The 22,129-nt window shown below is 38.0% G+C and overlaps 1 protein-coding gene across 12 annotated transcripts in view; it reads right to left on the reverse strand.

Moving 5' to 3' along the window:
- EPB41L2 (erythrocyte membrane protein band 4.1 like 2) overlaps window positions 1–22,129 on the reverse strand; it is a 245,713-nt gene that overhangs the window by 6,356 nt on the left and 217,228 nt on the right. For 4 of the 12 annotated variants that reach the window (XM_045009893.1, XM_045009892.1, XM_045009896.1 and 1 more), the window contains 9 exons: window positions 16,216–16,278; window positions 12,847–12,993; window positions 11,322–11,426; window positions 7,798–7,965; window positions 6,388–6,441; window positions 5,625–6,185; window positions 3,580–3,702; window positions 2,842–2,940; window positions 382–462 (listed from right to left, as the gene is read on the reverse strand). In XM_045009893.1, the coding sequence (XP_044865828.1) occupies window positions 382–462; window positions 2,842–2,940; window positions 3,580–3,702; window positions 5,625–6,185; window positions 6,388–6,441; window positions 7,798–7,965; window positions 11,322–11,426; window positions 12,847–12,993; window positions 16,216–16,278 (1,401 nt within the window). The remainder of the gene's footprint in view (window positions 1–381; window positions 463–2,841; window positions 2,941–3,579; window positions 3,703–5,624; window positions 6,186–6,387; window positions 6,442–7,797; window positions 7,966–11,321; window positions 11,427–12,846; window positions 12,994–16,215; window positions 16,279–22,129) is intronic. The other 8 variants (XM_045009897.1, XM_045009898.1, XM_045009899.1 and 5 more) reach the window with 8 other exon arrangements.

The raw sequence follows: 22,129 nt of genomic DNA on the forward strand, positions 1-22,129 counted from the left end.
GAGCATGAAAAAATGATGCTTGGTTTTGGGTACCTACTGCTAATAAAGATTAATTTATCTGTGCAAGATTCCAAAGGAATCCACAATTGAGTACTATGCTTAATGTATTGCTAATATACATGAATACACTATGAAATATTAGTTTCCTTGATATTAAAGGAAAGATCTTGGTGTCCTAATATTCATCAAAACTTGCATCATCACTTAGAAGACTGAGGATCCTCCCAGGAAATACACGATAGCATAACTAGTTGATGGAATTGACACTCTCAGAATCTACTTGCTCCTATGAATTCTGCTGAGCTCTTCCTTTTCTGTATTGCACAATTCTTAGAGGGACATGGATGGCATTCTGTAAAAGGGAATGGCATATGTACTCACCTGGTCATGGTCAATATCTGCATCTCCAGTGATGACAATGCGCTTCTCAATCCTTGTTTCTGATACTCCACCTTTTACTGTCTACAGATGGCACAAAACAAAGAAATTAATCTTTTAAATGAATCCATATAGGTAAGGAGGGAGAATCATAAAGCACATCTACTCTTACTCTCCAGTGCACGTGGCAACTGAGAGTTGGTGTGAAAGGGTTGCAGTTAGTGATACAGATTCTTGGTCCTACATCTAATCATCCTTTCTTGCTTATGGTTAACTGTTTAGCAGTGATGTCCAAGAGGAAGTTGCCCAAGAAGACCAACCCGAAGAGAAGGCCCTAAGACATTATCTGAGATCAGGTTTGGACAGATATGGAAATGGGGCTGTTAGATCAGGGTTCCAATCTTCTTAGTCATCATTTGGGTCTTGGTGAGTGACAAGTTTTCTGAAACTTCCTTAACTACTGCGTCTCAGCTCATCTGTTCTCGACACAATCTCACCATTATCGGTGCAAAATTCTCTCTCGTCTGCAGTTCCAGCCTTCGTGCATCTTTCTGCCTCATGAAAACTTCATTTTTGCCTCTATTTAATGTTTAAGGCATTTTGGGAAACAGTTTGTACAGAAGATACTATAGATGATAAAATTGTATTTTATAAAAGTATTTGACCAGAGATGAGATTAAGTTCTTCCTTTGAGAATATTATAAACCGATTGTTCTTTGAAGACAATTACGAAAGACTTCTATACAGCAATCAAGAACAACATTGAGATTCAATAATTCAAAAATATTTTAATTAACAAATATTCAGATCTATTTCTAATTTGGTTTCAGCACCATATATTTTGCTCTCTTTAGAATATTCCATTACGAATTTAATTCTGTGAGGTACAAAATTTTAAGCCAATTTATTTTGCATTAATCAAGAGAAATGAGTTAATAAGATATACTGGAATTATTTCCAGTATGAGTCCTTTCCATAGGAAGATTCAAATCCTTTTTGGCAGTTTCTGTATTTCAAACAGATGAATTAAAAATTCTGGATGCAAAATTTGAGCCAACACTGGAAAGTGCCTAGACTATTTGGAATCCAAGGCCACAATTTACTGTAATTATAAAGAGGCTGTTAATGGCGATGTAGCAAATTTGCTATCAGATGGCTCTTCCATACTTCTCTTTGACCTCCTGGCTGACAAAGTATCATCTAATTTAATTTCAAAATATGGTTCCTTTCATATTTATATATTCATATTTCATAACAGGTTTTTTAGCTCCATCTGTACATTTGATAAGAGAATTAATTTTTCTGTTGGAACAGAGGTGGCATTTTATTCCACAATGTCTTTTCAAGAGTCTGATGGTGCTGAACGATTCTAAAAGCAACAGGAAGTTGAAGAGGAGCTGCTCACTAAACTTTCTGATAAGACACTTAGTCTTAAATTCTTAGTTCAGTTTATTTTTGGTGACTTTCACTGGACAATTTCCAACATCCTTCGCTCCTGACCTATTCTGTGAATATATTTTGCTCTCTTTAGGATATTCCATTATGAATTTAATTCTGTGAGCATTGAATTACTATCTAATAAAATTAAGATTCTTGTCTTGAAATAAAATTTACTGTGCACCTTTCACTTCCCCTCTTCTTTTTTGTTTCACCATAAACTGGAGCCCTTCCTGAGGTTTTTCCTTCTAGAACTGCATTAGAAAATCTTCAGAATTCAGTTACTCGGTTTGCATGTCTCTTTTAAAAACAAAAACATGTTTATTCATCATTCAGGAAAAAACACATTTGTCAGCTGAAAAAGTGTCACACAGGACAGAAATGGAAATAGACCCAACTTCTTGCTGACTTTGAGTTTCTCGACTTTCTCTGAATGCTCAACATTCAGGACTTGATTCAGCTCTGGCATATGCCAATTTCTAAAGTAATCCAAGGCACAAAATCCTCAGTAGAAGAATCTGCTCAGAAAGGTAACAAAAGCTGATCAATGCAGTCCCAAGAGAGGATGAGTAAAGAGGAATGAAGCCAGGAGATAAGTTGTTTCAGCATATCCCCTGAGCTGACTCCATTTGTGGGGTTTCTACAGAGCTCAGTCACATTAATTACCCCTTCATCTGGCAGAACCCCCAGCAAAGGTAATCAAGTAGTGAGATGAACAGAGTCAGTTAAGGCTGGGTGCCAAGCTGTGTCCCCAAAATTCACAAAACCAGAAGTAACACCAGCTGCAGGTACTGCAAACTCTGATTATATTTCTCTCTCTTCTCCAGTTCTCCCTCCTGATTTCATCTGTGATATTGCACTAAGACTTGGTTTAGGAAAGTCAATTCAAGCCCAGAACTGGGAATGGCACGATCCATTTTAAATATCAAATTTGTTCAGTGATTTGTGAGGAGTAATCATTTTGAAGGAACCAATGTACATTTTGACAGGGCTATTTTTTAATGCACAGAGAAGTTGTCAGTTTACCTTAGTGATGTGTGTGGTTGTAGTTGTAGAAACTGATTCAGACGTTATAGTCTGTGCACTCAACAGAACACCAGCATCACCACCTGCACTGCCATCAAACTGTAGACAGTTGGGAAAAGAAAAACAAGAGTTGCATTTTCATGCCTAGGGATTTAAAACTTGTGGCTTAACAAAACGCAGTTAATGCAATTTTCACTACTAATACCTACATACTTCTCCTTTAGTTCAAGTGGAAGAGTGCTTTTGGACAGAAACGTCTGTGTTCTGTACACCATGCTGCCTGCATGGTTTTGCTGGCAAACAGAATGACCATATGAAGACAAACACAGGTTTGATCCACATTAGATGACTCTAGAATAAAAGCTAACTGGTTTGCTGAATCACATCAACCATTTTAACATGTCCTTTGTGGACAAAATTATAATCAAAGTTACTCTTCCCTTTGGGGAGCTCAGAGGTGAGTTGAGTCAGATCTCTGAACCCATACATTTTTAGACAACCAGATCCTATTCTATTTGATTTTTTAAAAACTCAAACCTTTAATGTTAGAATGATACTTGCTCTTCTGTCTACTTAGAGTCATTTTTAAATTGTTCCATGCTAACAAAATAATCAGGAAGTGTTGATTTGTAAAAAAACATTAACATGTTATCATATCTCTTAAATTTGGAGTTGATCATAAAGGCCAACCTGTAAACAGCATTATAAATGATATTCCAAATCACATGGCTCCTGTACCTGTGGAGATTCATATGTGATCGTTTTAGTCTCTGTTTGAACAATTGGGACTTCCTTGGTGGAGATTTCTGTTCTCTGTGTGGCATCTGAAATGGTCACCATCTCGGTCTTTACTACCGGAGGCTGTGGTGGAAGAGATAGGGCAAAATCAATCCAAGGGACATAAACCAAAGACTTGCATAGTGGGCTAAGATTAAATAGAACAAAAACACAAAATACAGTAGTGATAGAATATATATTAAGAATGTCTCCCACATACACACACAAAAACCACTATGAGAAAAATAAAGATAAAACAAATAGCACACCAGCCCATCAATACCCCCTCTACAAGAATCATAGAAGATCTGAGTTCCATGTCTTAGCCAGTAGCAGACACTGAAACCAGATCATCATCACTTCAATACTTCTTCAGATGTCTATTTAAAAATGTGTGAAGGACTATCAGTGGGAGAATCTTAGTTCAGCTACAGTTTCTTCCATCAGACAAATGTTGCCGGTGTTACATAAAATAAGCCTTGCATTAAAAATGGAGAATGAAGTCACTACAATATTTGACACATATCCCTAACAGTGGATAAAAACTTGCAATATTTTCTAATCATTTCTAAAGTTTAATTTTATTTTTTAATGTAAGCAACTTCTGGAGTAGACAAACCTACTGTCTATGGATTTTAAATAGCATATAGCTAAACTACATGTCTAGAATCAGGTTTAGGTACCAACTATTTTCCTCTGAAAGCAAACTTTACAAAGCCATTTTAGCCCTTGTTGTAGTAGATATTTTTTCAGTAGCATTCTCTGCTTGGGAACCAAAAAGCAATGACAAACTAGAACTCTGCAAGTCAGTAGAAACTGTAATGGTCTTAGACATGATGGACCAGATTAGACACCTAGTCAGATTTTCAAAAGAACCTAGATACCAACTCTAATTGAAATCAATGGGAGTTAGGCAGCAAGGTGCTTCCGAAAATCCCAGTAAGCATCTATATGCATCTTTAAGTGCCTTAATACCGCTAAAGATTTGGCCTGTTTTGATTATAGTCTTAGAAAACATGTGTGGAGCCCAATATAACCTTGGAGAAGCTAGTTTACTCACATTCTCAACCACAGGAACAATTGTGACTATTCACATAAAAGAGGGAAATAAGGTGGTCTCAAGAAGAGAAGTATGGGATGTCTTTAGGACAATTTCTAAACTGGTCTTCAACTGGAGCCGAGTAGAATGAGGAAAAACCTTAAATGACTGAAGGGTGACACCACAAAGAATTCTCCAGTGGCCAAAGCTTCACAGAGTTTACCATCTGTACATGGTCCTCTACATTTCACTTCATTACTCTTCCTCCCTCAAAGGTCCATCTAATGATTAACCCCATTAAACCTGTTTCTGTGCTAAAACCTACGGCCATGATGCCTTCTGGAGCCAATCCATGCTTCCACAAGTCTACTGGTACTAGAGGAGGCTACTATAAAGCAACAATAGGTGTGTCATCCCCTTACTGTCTAACCTGCCTTAACTGTAGGTGCTCTTACCACTCCCAGCAATTTGTATCAATATAGATTCCAGACACTGCTTTCAAAATAAAAAGATCTAGAGAAAGAAAAATCTGTGGATAGTAAGAAAAAACTGGAAAAAAAAGCTGAGAAATTTTTTTAGCATATATAGTTTAAATAACTTTCTGACGACATCTACAAGTCATGGGTGTGTCAAAAACAGACAACAAAACAGACAAGACAAGTACTTGAAAACATTAAAGACATTCAAATAAAAGTAAAAATTATGTAATAAGGAAAAAAGGAGATGGTACAGTCGTAGGAAGGTTTGCTTTACTGGGCAATTCCTATTCATTCCAGCAAAAAGCCAGAAACCATAACTGAAGTAGGCAGAGTTTCACTGCTCATCAGTGGTATCCCCCTTCCATAAGATTTGAATCTTGGTGAACACCTGAAGAGCTGGGAGAACAGGAGAAGAAGAAAGGCAGGTATATTTCCACCCCAAGGAACATCTCTATATAATCTAGTTCTCAAGCTGTGCTACCATTTACCTCAGAACAACAAATTATTTGTGGCACAACATCAATGTCAACATGAGAAACGTCTCCGTTTATTCTGAGCTGTTCTTCCTCATCTTCTGCTCTCAGGTCTTGCTTCCTCTCTTCCATTACATTCTTCTCTGCAGCTTTTATGGCAACCGCATTTTCCTGGGCCAAAGCCTTCGCTGTAACTTGCATGTGCTCAACTGTTACCATACTGCCTTCTTGTACAGTTTCCATACTCTGTATTACTTTTGTTGCACACTCCTCCTTTCTTTTGGCATCTTCATTTTCTTCTTGTTCTTCTTTTATGATGTCCTCAGCCGCCCTGTGATGGGGCTGATACTCTCCCACCACTTCATCCTCACTGTCACTACTGCTGCTGTTGCTGCTGCTATCTGATGACAATGAAGAAGAGTCCTTTTTTGATGCATGTTCCACCTTACAGGTCTCCTCAGCATCAGTGACAGCTTGCATTTTCCCTCTGTTGATTTCGTCTATGACTACAGTCTCTTCTATCCCCACCTCTGCCTGCTTCTTCTCCTCCACTACATTCAGAGTCTCATCTGAACTCTGCACAAAAAACACGGATGAAGAAAAACAAAAGTACAGTGTATGAATAAATCAAAATGATGAAAACAAAATGAACTGATGGCTGGTTCATGTCATGTAGAGAACAAAGGTGACTGTGATGGTTAACTGAAAAAAGGAAAAAAAGAATGAAGGTGGATCAGAAATGTCAGACCCGAGTTAACTATGGAAAAATCAGTAGAACCTTATCAGCATCGCTGGCTCCAGTGCAAGGCCCTTCTGCTCTGGAAGGAAGTTTCTGTGAAACAAAAAGCAACCAGAGGACACAAATCAATACGTGTTTTAAACAATAGATGACACAAACATTTAACATCTCGTAGACAAAACATGCAGACACTCTTTCATTAACTCTTATTGATGACACAGTACTGTTTGCATTAAAAGAGTTTTAAAATGTATGCATTCTGAAAACTCTGTGGGTATAACTGTTTGATTCAAGATCCATACAGAATTTACAGTTGTTTGTTTTCGACAAGCAATTCTTTAATCTAGTTTGTAAAATACCTTTTTAAGGTTTTGGATACCATTGGAATCATGTAAGATCTTTACCAAAAAGATTTGGAACAGAAGCATAAACATCAGCCAAGGCTGCTTCCTACTGTGGTAATCAATTATTTACTGCAAAAATAGTTAAATCAGTCATCAGACAAAACTTAGAGAAAGAAAGTCTTCACACACTATTCCAATGTCAGTTTATCCCCCCTCTCTCTCTCTCTCACACACACACGTATTTATAAATGTTTTGATGACTGGACTTTATTTGGTTTGTTGATTTAAGGAATTTGGCAGATCCTTTCAATAATTTTATAAATTGCAATAGAATATCAAAATGAGAACTTTTAGAATACTCTGATGTGAGAATGTCAAAGGGACCATGTTTCAAGATTTCCAAGAAGACCCGATTAAAATCTCATGTGAGATGAAAGAAATTATATTAGCATTTGTGCCATAACAAAACAATTTGTGATGGGTATGCATGTATTGTCATATTATGTGAAAAGAATTATCAGATTTAAATAGCCATGAAAATTAAACAAAAAAGTACACTAAAGCAATGTTCAGGATCAAATGCACAAAAGCAAAAATATCATTAAAACCAGCACACCATCTGTGACTTAATCCTGTTTTGTTTACCAACTGCAGTACGTACAAGCCCTGATCCAGCTCTCCTGGGGAATCAAAAATGGGAGTCAAGAGATATTTTGCGAATGCAAAGAATAGAGGATTAAGTCTCTAGTTCACCAAGTGATACTCCCTCACCCTAATAGAAGTTAAGATTTGTTGGACTGCTTTGACACAATGGGATTGAATAAAAAATTACCTTCATGTAAATTTTTGGTTTTGTGGGTCTATGTCGAAATTTTAACACTAAACCTAGTTTGTATTTGTGGTTAATCTATTTCTCCTCTATATTTAATGTCATTTATATAAAATAATATAATATACAGATTTTCTTAGGGACACATGGCGTCAAATAGGGCATCCTGTTTAAATTACTTGATGATAAATGTATGCATCAAATTTTATCTGACATGTTAGTGAATACCCATTTCTGTATATGTTGACATAGTGGGGAAATAAAGCAAAAAAGCACCTCAGGCAGTTGTAAGAAGGGTGAGGCAGAAAGCATTTCAGAAGGTACATTATCTTTCACAACAGTGCCCTCTGCTGTCCATGCGGTGGATGAAGTGAAGGTAGATTTCATGCTAGTGGAAAAGCCCTCTTTACTAAATAAAATTGACGTTATTTCCTCTTCTAGGCTCTAGACAAGTTATAAAATGGAAAGCAAAGAATTAAAATAGTGGGAGACACAACAGCAATGATCTACAGAAGAAAGGAGACGTTAGGCAAGAAAGAAAACAAATAGCACACAGAAGGATTTGATTCTGAAATAATTCTACAAGATCAAAGGAAAAACTAAAATGTGTCCCTTAAAAGGAAAAATATGACAATATGACAGGCTTTAATGACAAAAACTTGCTGTGTACCAAAGAAATGACAATATTTAGCCATGCTAGAATATGATATATCCCCACTTCAGTTCCTGTCTTACACATTATTTCAGATTGTAAATATTTATATATATATATATATATATATATATATATATATATATATATATATATATATATATATATATAAGAACATAAAATGAAGGATTAACAAAACCTTCCCATAACTGTCAGAACAGGACTACAGTTTTCTTTTAGACTGAATTTCAGATTCAATATTAGGAATATTTTTAAATTCATTCTTAAAACCTTCCCTGTTTCCCCTTGGGGCATTAGCCCTGAAAACAGGGCTTGGCATAACTGCAGATTTCTACTTTTGATGGTTATTTAAAAAGATTTTGTTCACCTTAACTTCAAAAGGCTGTTTTAAAAAAAACAAATACTTTAATCAGGAATCAAATGTGTATTTATCCAAGAATTCAGCATTAAAAATTTTAGAGCTGCTCCCATCTATTGGGCAAATACATATTTATCCAAATACTTCTTTTAAAGTACTAAGGATATTTATAGAATGCCTATAGTTCTTGCCACATAATGCTACAAATCTGTATTTAGATATAGTTCACTATTTTTATTATGTATTTGAAAAATAGTACAATGTATGTATAGCAGCCATCTTTTAAAGCTGAATCTCTCATTTGTTTCAGTTCCCCCTCCCAAAAAAATACCCCATGATGTTATAGCCTGTTAAAAGCTAAATCTTATTTTTAAAATGTGAGTTTGTGCTGTATAAGCTTGAGAACATAAAAACAGTACAATAATATTTTGATACTGGTGTAACTTATCAGCTGAATAACTTTGGTATTTACTGACTACAGCAAATTTCTTTCTAGTTTAGGACCTTGTATGCCGCAAGATCAACCCAAAGTACACTTTAGGACAAAGCTGTATTTTAAGCAAATATTTTATTAACAACTGTGGACACAAAGAACTTGCATTATAGACTCTGAACACTTATATAGTAGACTGTGTTGCTGCACATACTACATATAAGGCAAGATGGAGAAAGGAAAAAAAGAGGAAGAAAGAGACTCCTATAGTAAAATTACAGCATATTTTCAAGGTAGTCAAGGCAAATTTGGATGGGAGTTGATTCATTTTACCCTAATATTGTGTTTGACATTCATAGGGGACAATTACTTTTTTTCTTTTTTTTGTGGCTACTTTAGACAAAAGTTCATATACACAACCAGGGACCTTAAGAACTTTTGACTTCAGCCTGTGTGCAGGCAAGCAGGCTCATGGCCCTCTGGTTAATCCCTAAATTGTATTCCTACAGCATGCTGTTATTTCAGCAAATCAGAGTTGACAAACATACTCCGGCTGTAGTTTTGTATGTGTACACAAATACGCACACATTTGTTTGCAGTTTACTACCACCAATTTTTTAGCCCTTCTAACCTTTGTGGTTGTATGTGCCTGTCTACACAGTAAAGCTGTATACGGGCTAACCTACCTGAGCAACCTTAAATCCAGCTAACAATAATAGTGAAAAAAGTGCAGCGCATGCTTCAATGCAGGCTAGAGAGCCAAATACGTGCCCAGGGTCTGTGCCAGGCTTGTACCAACTGCATGCAGACCCACACTGTGTACACTGTTATTACCTGTGCTGGCTATATTCAAGCAAGCTTGAGTAGGCTACCCCGTGCACAGCTTTGGCTGTGTAAATATACTTTATGAAAGCAAGTAGATTGGCATTAGTGTTAGAACTGATGTTTTCTCTACTGTGACCAGTTGGCAGGTCAGAAGGTTGGCAGACTTTTACTATTATCAATGTATACCTAAAATTGGAAGACTTCATCAAAATATAAAAACTGTACAACATTTATCCACTGTAGATACTCTGTTAGCATCAAACAATCCTTTGGGTTAAGTGTACAAAACATAAACCAATATGAATTTTTTTTGGGGGTTAAAAATGGAGAGTGACTGTGATGATACTGGACATTCAAGACATAAGAGGGTTATAACCATAGTTTTCCTTCATAAATATTAAGTCACAGATGCTGTGCAATCAAAAGGATGGTGGTACAAATAGTGTTAACCAAATGTAAAATTTCTCTCACGCATAGAGAATACAGTTAATTAGCGTGTACTTTCAATGGAGCAGTGGGGGAGAGGAAGTAGGTCCCAATAAGGAAAATGGCAGTGCTCTACTTAGACTTAAAGGTGTATATACACACACATGCTTAATGCCATTTTGCAAAATTGCTATGGAAGCGCATCATACCTGGAACAAGATTTAGCAATCTACTGGCCAACCTAATACAACAGGGATGATAAAATGGAAGGGGGCATGGTGTGGTAGAAACGAGTATTTTATTCTGCCATAAAAAAGGCAGTACTATTTGCTTATTTTAGGGCTCAAAGCAGGTGCCATTATTATTAGAAGGCTGGAACGTTTCCTGTCCCCACTCCCTGCTTGACAATTGGCAACACAGCAAAATATTTTATACATTGTGTGTTACTGAAACACAGCATTTGTTCTTTGTTTTTAATCTGATTCTAAGTGTCTAGGTGAAAACAAGTCAAAGGTGATCTGATTAGTAGTAGCATGGCAATTGCTACTTCATAATAATAATAAATACTTGGCTCTTGTATAGTACTTTTCATCACTAGATCTCAATGCACTTAAAGGAAGAATCATTTTTCTCGTTTTATATATGGGCAGAGAGGCAGAGACGTGAACACATTTAAATCTAGTGGAGTAGATTTGATTGCGTTATTGATTTGCAGAATAGCTGCAGTAGTCACAGAACTGTGATTTATTCCCTGTAGAGTGTTGAACAATTACAGAAAGTGCATTTTGGTATGGAAATACATGTTTCTCTGTTACCCTAAACAAATAAAGATACCACAATGTTTTCAGTGATAGAATATAATACACTGAATTTTTTGTTGCCTTTTAAAAAAGTATTAATTATTCAGAATGTCAAAGCCAGTTTGATAGCAAAGATCAACACTGATCTATATGAAGATCTTAAACATCATCTCAAAGTTAGCTTTTTTATTGGTTTAAACATATTTTTTTTAAAAAGTGATCTGGTTAACTCAGGTCACACAACAAAGCTTTCCAAAAAACCGCCAGAGGTTTGAAGGTAGCCACCTGGTTAGTTTCTTCTGTTTTTGCCTCAGTAATCCATGTCAATGCAGTCCATTGCTTCTCCTCCACAGGCATTTTTTTCCTTTGGAAAATGTGGTCTCCTTTTTTCTATTAAGTTTTTGGTTTTATAAAACCAACATAAATCAACAAATAATGAGACGGACGTACATCAACATACAAAACATGAAAACAAATGGTCCTGAAAGCAGGACAAGCATACCAGGTAGCAGGAATATGCAGATAGAGGGACATGTAATACCTGGATTTACCTCCTCAATTAATTTGACACAAAACACACAAACACACAAAATAAAATAAGCCACTCTTTTGATATATAATATGTAGTCCCTTTTATATTGGAGCAAGTATATTTATCAGCAAAATACTGACAATAAATCCATCCACATTTCTGGATCATAAAGGAGGTTATAATTTTTGTTTACAAGTATATTGTGATGGTTGCAAAGTCTGAGTAATCATATCTTGGCAGTGACCATTTAGACCAACAACAACTTAAAAAATTAAAGTTAAGCAGTCTGCTAATCATCTGCTGGAGATTTTTTTCAAGTGAGCAACCAAGAACCCAATTCAGCAAGATATTTAAGCATGAGTAGTCCATTGATTTTACCAGGACTTCTCATGTGCTTTTTTAGTACCTTGCAGAGTTGAGGCCTTAATATGGAAAAAAAAATCATTTGACAGTGTTTAGCAAATTTAACCTGCGGGAATTTTAAAAAGTTCCCATATCTTGTAGTCTCAAGAACCATTAAACTTCCTGGAGCAATAATCAGGATAGCACACTCACTTATCAGAAGGAAAATGAGGTCAAGTTCAGAGACAGATTGATAGATGCTAAAGCAGAACATACTTGTGAGCAGCTATTTAGTCTTTATAAAACCAGAAGCAGATTTAAAGTGTTGTAAAATCACTAAGCATTTTTGAACCATGACAGAAACTTGTATGTCTAGTTCTCTGACCAAAAACATGTAGTAGTTTTTGGAAACAATGCTTTCTAAATTGCTAGTTCAAGGTGCTGTCTACCAAGAGACACAGCCCAAGTGGTCTTAAAAAGCTAATACAGCTTAAGAGCTATGCCATACTAATGCCTGAAAAATGCTTGATATTATCAAATATTATATCATGTATGTTCTTACTGAACCAAGCTTAAACATGAGCTTGAGAGCTGTTTACATGTAACTGCCTAAGCAGAGTTAAGGATGGAAACTTTTTTCTCACAATTTTACAGCCGCTGTAAAACCGATTTGTAAGAACAGCAGTCCTAAACCAGAATAAAGCCCAATCCTTGTTTCAACTGCTTTGTTCTGAGTTATTCTCTCATACTGAAACTCAAACAAGTTATTAAAAGTCTGGACCAAAAGTAAGTAACAAAATGTTAATGGGTATTTAGTATAAAGAAAAATGTTACATTCAAAAAGAAAATGTTAATATAGGAGGGCAATTTACATTTATTATATTTTCTAAACAGTTGTATGGAAATGCATGCTGACAAGTGTCTGCAATGACATACCCCTTGTGTCTGTAGAGACAGAGGTGTAATACGCCGCTTTTCCCATTCATTGGGGCGTGGCTCAGGTGTGGATTCCATGAAATTGCGCTTGAGTTCACTAATGCTAGCCTGATGTTTCAGTAAGTCGTCCTGGGTCTTATCCAGGTCCTAGCAATGTGCAATGTAAAAAACAGTAGGACAAAACACAACAGCAAAAGCAAACTTATCCTCAAAAAAGTCAATGCAAGAAAAGTGCCTTGTCTCAAGAGCCATTCTACTGTGGTACATTTTTAAAAAAAGATTAAGACCATAAAGACTCAGATCTGTATTACCATTTAGGAACAAGGCCACACTATACTGTTCCTGTCGCAACTGTATGTACAGGAAAAACAATAACACTTTTCATGATCAGTACACAAAGGACTATTTTTGTCTCAATATGAAGACACCAAATTTTTGAAATAATTATTTTGAAAGGTTGCTGGCTTTTGCTTGAAAGTTAAAGAAACTGAAGCAAAAATACCAAGATCAACATAGGTAGCCCTCAGTAATGCTAATGGAAGTAAATAGCGCTCAACACAAGAACTGTCATAAACATGTATGTATGTTTCTTAATAAGAAACTTTAAGCCAAAAATAAAGTACTTATAAATATGGATACTGTATTAAGTCCAAATCATGCAACCAGATATGCATATGCTTCACCTTCACACACACGAGTAGTCCCATTAAAGTCAAGGGGCTACTCATTGCTTATAAAGTTAGCAGGACCATAATTATGTGCAGGATCAGGGTTTAAGATTGCTATTAACCTGTTGTGTGTTGAAGCAATGGCAGATGGAATAACCATGTAGAGATAGCCTGGGCACATCTACATACCAAAAAGGGCCTCTGAGCTAGCCCATGCAGACTAGTACAGGAGGTGACAATGAGCGCTAAGTAACAGATTCCATTTTTAAAAGGATCCATTGACCCTAACATTGTGCAACTTGGATCAAAGGGCTATTGCTGCTCTTCCAGGCTACACAGTGGAGGAACGGGCCTGGGGATTGGGACTATGCAGCAACCTCCTCATTAGTGCTAATTTCGGAAGTAGAGTTCAGCTCCCCAACATTTCTGAAACTTCACTTGTATATAACCTAAACACTTGGGCTTTATGCAGGAGGAGCAAATTACATACAGGAAGCATAATCTTTCACTTCATACCATTCCTCATCTTGTGGAAAAAAAGCTACTCTGTGTATGCAAACACAGACATCGGAGTACAGATGACTTTACAAGTTCAACAGCCAGCAATTAAGTTTAGATTTGAGACCTAAAAATAAGTGTACTATGAAATCAAAGTACCTACTGTAACTAAGAAAAGTATTTGGACATTTGATATTTAATAATTTAGGCCCAAGATTTAGTTTTCATAACAAAAAGGCGTTATGTAGCTACATGCAAAACATGTGTCTGAATTTTTACTAAAACATTTTGGCTAGGATTTGAAAGTGTTCCTCTGCAATATCAGAGAGGTAGCCATGTTAGTCTGTATCCACAAAAATAACAAGGAGTCTGGTGGCACCTTAAAGACTAACAGATTTATTTGGGCTTAAGCTTTGATGGGTAAAACACTCCACTTCTTCAGATGCATGGAGTGAAAATTACAGAGACAGGCATAAATATATATTGGCATATAAAGAGAAGGGAGTTACCACTTTTTTCTGTAATTTTCACTCCATGCATCTGAAGAAGTGGGTTTTTTACCCATGAAAGCTTATGCTCAAATAAAGGTTAGTCTGTAAGGTGCCACTGGACTCCTCATTGTTCCCCTGCAGTGTTTACAACACAAATAACACAGAACTGTACTAGTGTATGAAAATCAGAAAGTGATAATCAGCTTCTAGTTTGTTTCATTGTCAATTCTGAAGTAAACCTGTAAAAAATAAATTTGATACTAAAAATGTACGCTTGGATCTTGGATGCATCTATTTCGAGATTTTTTTTAAAAAGCTGTTTGGTTTAAACAAAAAGAAGTTTTCTTAATTATTGGTGGAATATAAAAACACATGTTATACCATAGCAAATCCATAGAACTGCAGTGATATTAAGCAACTGAAGCCAACGACATTTTTATGGGTTGTTGTAAAGAATTGTGGCTTGAGAAACCAGGCACATTTCTTGGACTCGTTCAAAGCAAGGTTATGCAAAACATGCTTTCGTTGTTTTAGTAAATTATGCAAAAATAAATTTTGAACAGTTATCAAAAGCTGCCAAAAGCAACAACAGATTAGTCAAGTTACTGTAATCTACAAATCTTCATATTACTGTATAAATACTACTGTCATTAAATAAGAGATAAGCTCTTTCGTGACAGAGGGAATTCCTGATAGCCCCATTTGGATGGGGAAGGCTAAATAGACATAGGATAGGATTTTTCTATATATTTTGTGCAAGTTTTCTTTCAGTTATTCATTACCATACAAACTATACTGACTGCAACAAGAGGTACTCCCGTAATATTCCAGCATGAATGAACTGTACAAAACTAAATTTATTAAAACAAAATGTCTCTACTCCAATAATAAATAACAGTATTTAAATAGTGCTCCAAATTCAAAGCCGTTTACAAACATTAATCCTCACTAAGAATTAATTCTTTAGAAAATAAGAATTATTCACATTTCAAAAATGGGAATACTAAAACAGGAACACTAAGTGATTTGCCTAAAGCCACACAGCAGGTCACTGGCAGAGCCAGGATTAGAAATTCAAGATTATGGGACTTCCATCATTGTGAGTAAATTTGTAACAGCGAGAGTAGTTAAGCATTGGAACATTTTACCCTGGGTTGTGGTGGATTCTCTATCACTGACAATTTTTAAATCAAGATCAAATATTTTTCTAAAAGATGAGAGCTAGGAATTATGTTGGGGAGGTTCCATGGCAGGTCTTATACAGGAGGTCAGACTAGTTGATCACAATGGTCCCACCTGGCCTTGGAATCTATGCTTATTCCTCCAGAGCACACCAGCTCACATTTCAAGTATACACGTGTCAGAAAAGAAAATGAAAAAATATTAAGTGAGAGCCTACATGGGGTACCCATTAAGTAGTAGGTTTGTGTGGCAAGTAAAAAATCCCATTTTAGGGTAATTAATGGACCAATGAATTTGATTCATTACCAAAACAGGGCTATTATTCCCAACTGCCACTTTGAAAACTTCTAGCAGATTCACACTTACAAGCTGTTCCTTTATGGAAAAACTAGAATTTACAACATGCATCTCCAAGTTGCATTTCCCCATGCATTTCATGCACTGTGTCCATAACAGCCTGCAGGTGACCTCCCATCCCATGCAGCCTGGCAGCCCATGAGAACAGAAAGTGTTCCTTAAGTTATACAAACCTCCAACATTAAATTGCTATGTCTGACATAAATATTTTCCCCGTTTACTCTCAAGGAACTGTTCTGTGAAATTAAACCACACACACACACAAGAAAGCAAAATGAACATAAAATGTATCAGCAAGTAACCAAAAAGGATCCTCAGATTGATCAGAGTTTAAAAAATAAACAGGGGGATAAATGGTAAGAACAAAAGCTACTATTCAGACAACCTACAGAAGCTTCAAAACACTAACAATGGCAGGCAACAATAACCAGATTTAACTGAAAAATATCATCGACCTGCTGCTGCGTTTCCTCCTCTCCGGTTTCCACCTACATGAAGGCACATGGCAAATCATCAAAAGAAAGCTGTTGTTAGTGTGATCTATGGGAACAACAAAGAGGCTTCCTCTGTTTGTAAAAGCTGCAAACCATGTGCTATGTTTATATACCTTTATTGTTTCGGCCACAGACGCTGCTGAAATTATTAAGCCACTTTGGTCTTCCTCCACCTACAGTGTTGTAGAAATGGCTGAAGTAATATTTGGCATATATGAAATGGAAAATGGAAGTTTCTCTCTCTCTCTCTCTCCCCCCCACATCTCTCTGTTGCTGCATTTTTCATGCTTTCCCCATTGATGGGTGGAAAATTAAGACAGAGGAGAAGGAGAAAAGCCATATTGCCCCAAAGCTTGATGTCAAATTCAACCACGGAGATACTTTATAAAAGCATTTGAAGTGGAGTTTATACTATGAATTGGTTTTGGTAAAACGGCAAATGATTACTGTAAATGCCTGATACTGTGTGGGATGCATGTAGATTTTTGCTTTTTTTAATGCAAAATATGAGATAACTTAAAAAAAATTACATCCTGCTGATAAGTATTCTGAATGCAACTTTAAGGAGAGAAATTATTTTTTGAAAATACCCTGAGGCACAAACATCAATTGCCAGGTTTTCAAAGGATCACTGTGCAAGCTCGCAAGTACTGATAAGTGATTTACTTTTATTACATATATTGCTTAATTCCAAACTTTGTGTGAGGGAATACATCACATCGTATGTCATTTTTTTCTTAGTTTATCACATTTTCCTTCACCTCTCACTTACTTGAGGTTAGTGCATTTGTTGCAGTTTCACATCAAAAGGTATGTTGAACTATATTATGGATGGGGAAAATCTTTAGTGGTGTTTATTTACACCATTTTAGACTTTCTTTACTATATATATGTCTTTTACAGATGTCACGTCACATATCTAAGAGAAAGTACTCTGATATTATATATATAAATAAAACACTGTCTCAGACAGTTATTTCTGAATTACTACAAAATTTGAAATAAATACTGGGCTCACTCATTTCAAGGCTCTCAGTTATAAGGCTATAGTATTTTGCTTCATATTGCCATTGAAGTTCATAGTAAACTCCCCCCTTTTACAGTGGATGGTGTATTTGCTATCACATGCAGCAGCCATACGGAGAGCAGGTACTGTATTATCAGCCAGATCAGATGTTCAGAGTGCACACGCTTAATGTGATGCTTTTGCATAGCAACTTTAAAACTACATACTTTAACATTTTTTAAATGTTCACATGTTGATGATTAAAAAGTCAGCTACTTAACTGGCAATCCAGTTGAATAAAAGAAACTAGTCTTCACCTTGACTATTGCTAAATATGAATAAAAACACTAAAAGCCAGGGAGAACCTTGGACAGACACTCAACTTTGCACACACCCATGTAAAGCAGAAACAGTCATAATTCTAGTGCCCTCTTTGAAGGCATGAATTACAAAAAAAGGAAATGTTACTCACCCCGTGCAGTAACTGTAGTTCTTTGAGATGTGTCCCCATATGGGTGCTCCACTTCAGGTGCTCATGTGCCTTAAGCCCTTGATTGGTGATTTTTAGCTAGCAGTATCCATTTAGCTTGTGTGTATGCCCTATGCCCTCTCATGGCAGACACTGAGGCTATATAGAGATGTGGAGGCAAAATGCCCTCAGCTCCTTCTCTACTTACTCATCCCCTAAGGAACAACCAAAGTAAAGGGGAAGGAGGGTGAGTAATAGAGCACCCATAGGACATCTTAGCACTGTAAGAACTACAGTTCCTGCACAGGATGAGTAACATTTTCTTCTTCTTCGAGTAGTGTCCCTATGAGTGCTCCACTTCAGATGACTTCTGAGCAGTATCCCTAGAAGAAGGGCGGTTTTGGAACATGGCTCAGAACTGAAAAACAATACTGCATCCTCCTTACCAGAGGATGTCGTGAACCTCCTTTCCAGAGGATGTTGTGAAGGCCTAGACTATACCAGGGTTCAAAAAAGAACCGGATAAGTTCATGGAGGATAGGTCCATCAATGACTATTTGCCAGGATGGGCGGGGATGGTGCCCATAGCCTCTGTTTGCCAGAAGCTGGGAACAGGCGACAGCAGTTAGATCACTTGATGATTACCTCCTCTGGTTGTTCCCTCTGGGGCACCTGGCATTGATCACTGTTGGAAAACAGGATACTGGGCTAGATGGACTTTTGATCTGACCCAGTATGGCTGTTCTTATGTGTCGCATCGGATCTGATGGCATGGAGCAGGGCATAATGTTTTGAAAAACCTATGGATTGAAGTTCATGTAACGGCTCTACAAATCTCATATACGGGAATATTCTTCAAATATGCAGTAGATGTTGCCTGCAATCTGGTTGAATGCACTCTCATCCCGTGCAGGGGGAGGGGCTGAGAACCTGAAGATTCATAACAGCCGGAGATACAATCCAATATCCATTTTGAAAGCCTGTAAGCAGAAATAGGAGCCCCCTTAGACCTATCTGAGAAGGATATGAAGAGTCTAGGTGATCTCATAAACTGCTTAGTCATTCCTAGGTAGAAGGCCGAGGCCCTTCTAATTCCAGGGTATGGAAATAGGATTCCTGTTGAGAACTATGAGATTTTTAAAAAAACACTGGCAGATGGATATATTGGTTAAGACGACAGACAATCTGATGCAACTTTTGGGAGGAACTTAGGATGCGAATGTAAAGATACTTTATTAAAAAAACATGCTAAAGGGGGGTATCTGCAATCAAGGCAACAATCTCCCTGACCCTACAGGACAACGTGATGGCAACTAAGGCGGCCATCTTTGTAGATAAAGAAAGAGAACAGGTCACCATTGGTTCAAATGGAGGTCTCGTGAGGTGGTTGAGAACCAGGTTGAGGTCCCAAGCCAGGATATGGGATGTCTAGTGTGTGGGAAGAGATTGCCCAGCCTCTTAAGCTGGATGATATCAGGTAGCAAAAATGGAGAATCCCTCAACAGTGGGAAGAAAGGCCGATATGGCATCTAGGTGTATCTTGACTGAACTGATGGATATGAACTGAAGATGTCTTCAGATCTGGCAGGTAATCTAGAATGGGGAACTGATTCCAACTGGAGGTAGCGAAGGCCACACCATTGGATGAATCTCTTCCATTTCTGCAGATGATAGGTTGATGTTTTTTCTATTGTTTAATAACACTTGCTGCACCTTCGTAGAGTAGGAAACATCTATTCCTGAGAACCATGCATAAGCCACACCCTGAGGTGCAGAACTGCCAGATTGGGGTGGAGCATGGAACCCCCCCTTGAGACAGGAGATGAGGAATTGTTGGGAGCTTGACTGGTGGTTGGACACAGAGCTGAAGCAGGTCTCGGTCAAGTAGGTATTACAAGTATAACTCTGGCCTTGTCCTGCTTGATCTTGTTCAGCACCATTAGAATTAGGGACATTGGGGAAAAGGCATAGAACAGACTCTTCTTCCATGGTAGAAGGAAGGTGTCCCCCAGGGAGTGGTAATCCAGCTCCCCTGCCTTGACCCCTTCTCTGGAATATGCTGTGGAGAACCTGAGCAACCAGCTCCCTTTCGTAGTCCTGGGAGAAGTCCTGTTGCTGCAGTGATCCAGATGCCCAGAAGGTAGACTGCTGAAACCTGGATATGGTTGGTTATGCACCAGTTCCAGAGTTTTATAGCTTCACCACACAAGGAGTTGGAACTTGCTCCTCCCTGCTTGTTGATGTAAAACATGCTGGACATGTCCATCATGACCCTGATCATTTTTGCCTCTGATGATGGCAGGAAATGGAGACAAGTGTTCAACCAATACTCCGAGGTCGTCGTCCTCCTCTGTTACTTCCAACTGATGTGTCCCCAATTTAGAACTAAAATTCTTATTAATCCCTAAATGCATGACCTTGCACTTTTCACTATTAAATTTCATCCTATTACTATTACTCCAGTTTACAAGGTCATCCAGATCTTCCTGTATGAATCCCGGTCCTTCTCTGTGTTAGCAATACCTCCCAGCTTTGTGTCATCCGCAAACTTTATTAGCACATTCCCACTTTTTGTGCCAAGGTCAGTAATAAAAAGATTAAATAGGATTGGTCCCAAAACTGATCCCTGAGGAACTCCACTAGTAACCTTCTTCCAGCCTAACAGTTCACCTTTCAGTACGACGCATTGTAGTCTCCCCTTTAACCAGTTCCTTATCCACCTTTCAATTTTCATATTGATCCCCCATCTTTTCCAATTTAACTAATAATTCCCCCTGTGGAACCATATCAAATGCCTTACTGAAATCGAGGTTGATCCTTCCACCAATTTAGCGAGTTCTTTATGTGCAATGAGATTGTTACCCTCCCGTCCAAGGTGTACCTGGTTGGAGAAGAGACAGCTCTTAGCCAATCCTGGAAGCAGTGGAAACATAGCCTTGCATGATTGGTCACAAGGTGGAATTTGCCATATGGCCCAAGAGTTGAAGACAGTTCCTTATTGTGGTTGTGAGCTTCCCTGAATTGTCCGACAGTCCTGACATGGCCAGAAATCTGTCTAAAGAGCAGTACACTTTGGCTGTCACCAAGTCCAAGAACGCCCCTATAATCTGCATCCTTTGTACAGATACTAGTGTGGATTTCTTTATATTCAGTTGTAGGCCCAACTCTTTGAACAGAGCAAGCACCTTCTGGGTGGACGATAACACTGCCTTGAAAGAATGGCCCTTGAGTAGCCAGTCATCAAGGTATGGGAGGACAAGAATTGCTTCCTGCCAAGGGTAAGCCACCACTACCACCAGAACCTTTGAAAATACCACTGGAGCTGAGGGTAGGCCGAAGGGATGCATTCCGTACTGGAAATGATTTTGGACTACAGTGAATCGTAGGTATTTCCTGTGTGACAGAGGTGACACGTGGTGGTGGTGGTGGGGGAGATGGGGTAGGTGGGGGTCACAAATCCCCTCCCAATTTGCTGCTTGCCTTGTACTGAGAATGCTCACATGGACTAAGCATGCTCAGTAGCACTGCTAAAGCCAGCTGCCTTCACTCTGCTTCCCCTGCCTCCAATTGGCAGGCATGGGTCATCTCTGCTGTGTGATGAGCGTATAGTTATATGGAAGTAGGCATCTTGTCAATTAAGGGATGAAAACCAATCCCCTTCCTCTAGTGAAGGATTTGTAGTTGCCAAAGTCACCAGCCTGAACTTGTTTGACTGTCTCAGATCAGCTTCCAACCTCCATCCTTCTTTGGTACTAGGAAGTATTTTGAGTAGAACTCCCTGCCCCTGTAAGAGGACGGGACCACTTCCATTGCTCCTAGTCGGAAGAAAGTCTCCACCTCTTGCCTTAGAAGAAGCTTGTGAGAGGGGTCTCTGAAGAGGGACAGGGAAGGGAGTGGAAGGAAAGAAGTGCCAGAAACTGCATGGCATAGCCTATGACCTCCAAGAGCCACTGGTGATTCACTCCAAAGCCTGGTGGAAATGGACAAGACAGTCTCCAAAGAGAAGGTTAAAGTACACAACTGTAAAATCAGAGGAGCGGGAAGAGTCAAACTCTCAACTCATCAAAACTACTATTTAGATGATGCTTGGGTGGTCATGAAGGGTGGTTGATTGGCCC

Source organism: Mauremys mutica, chromosome 3 (assembly GCF_020497125.1).
Source record: "Mauremys mutica isolate MM-2020 ecotype Southern chromosome 3, ASM2049712v1, whole genome shotgun sequence".
In the NCBI taxonomy this organism is placed as follows: Eukaryota; Metazoa; Chordata; order Testudines; family Geoemydidae; genus Mauremys; species Mauremys mutica.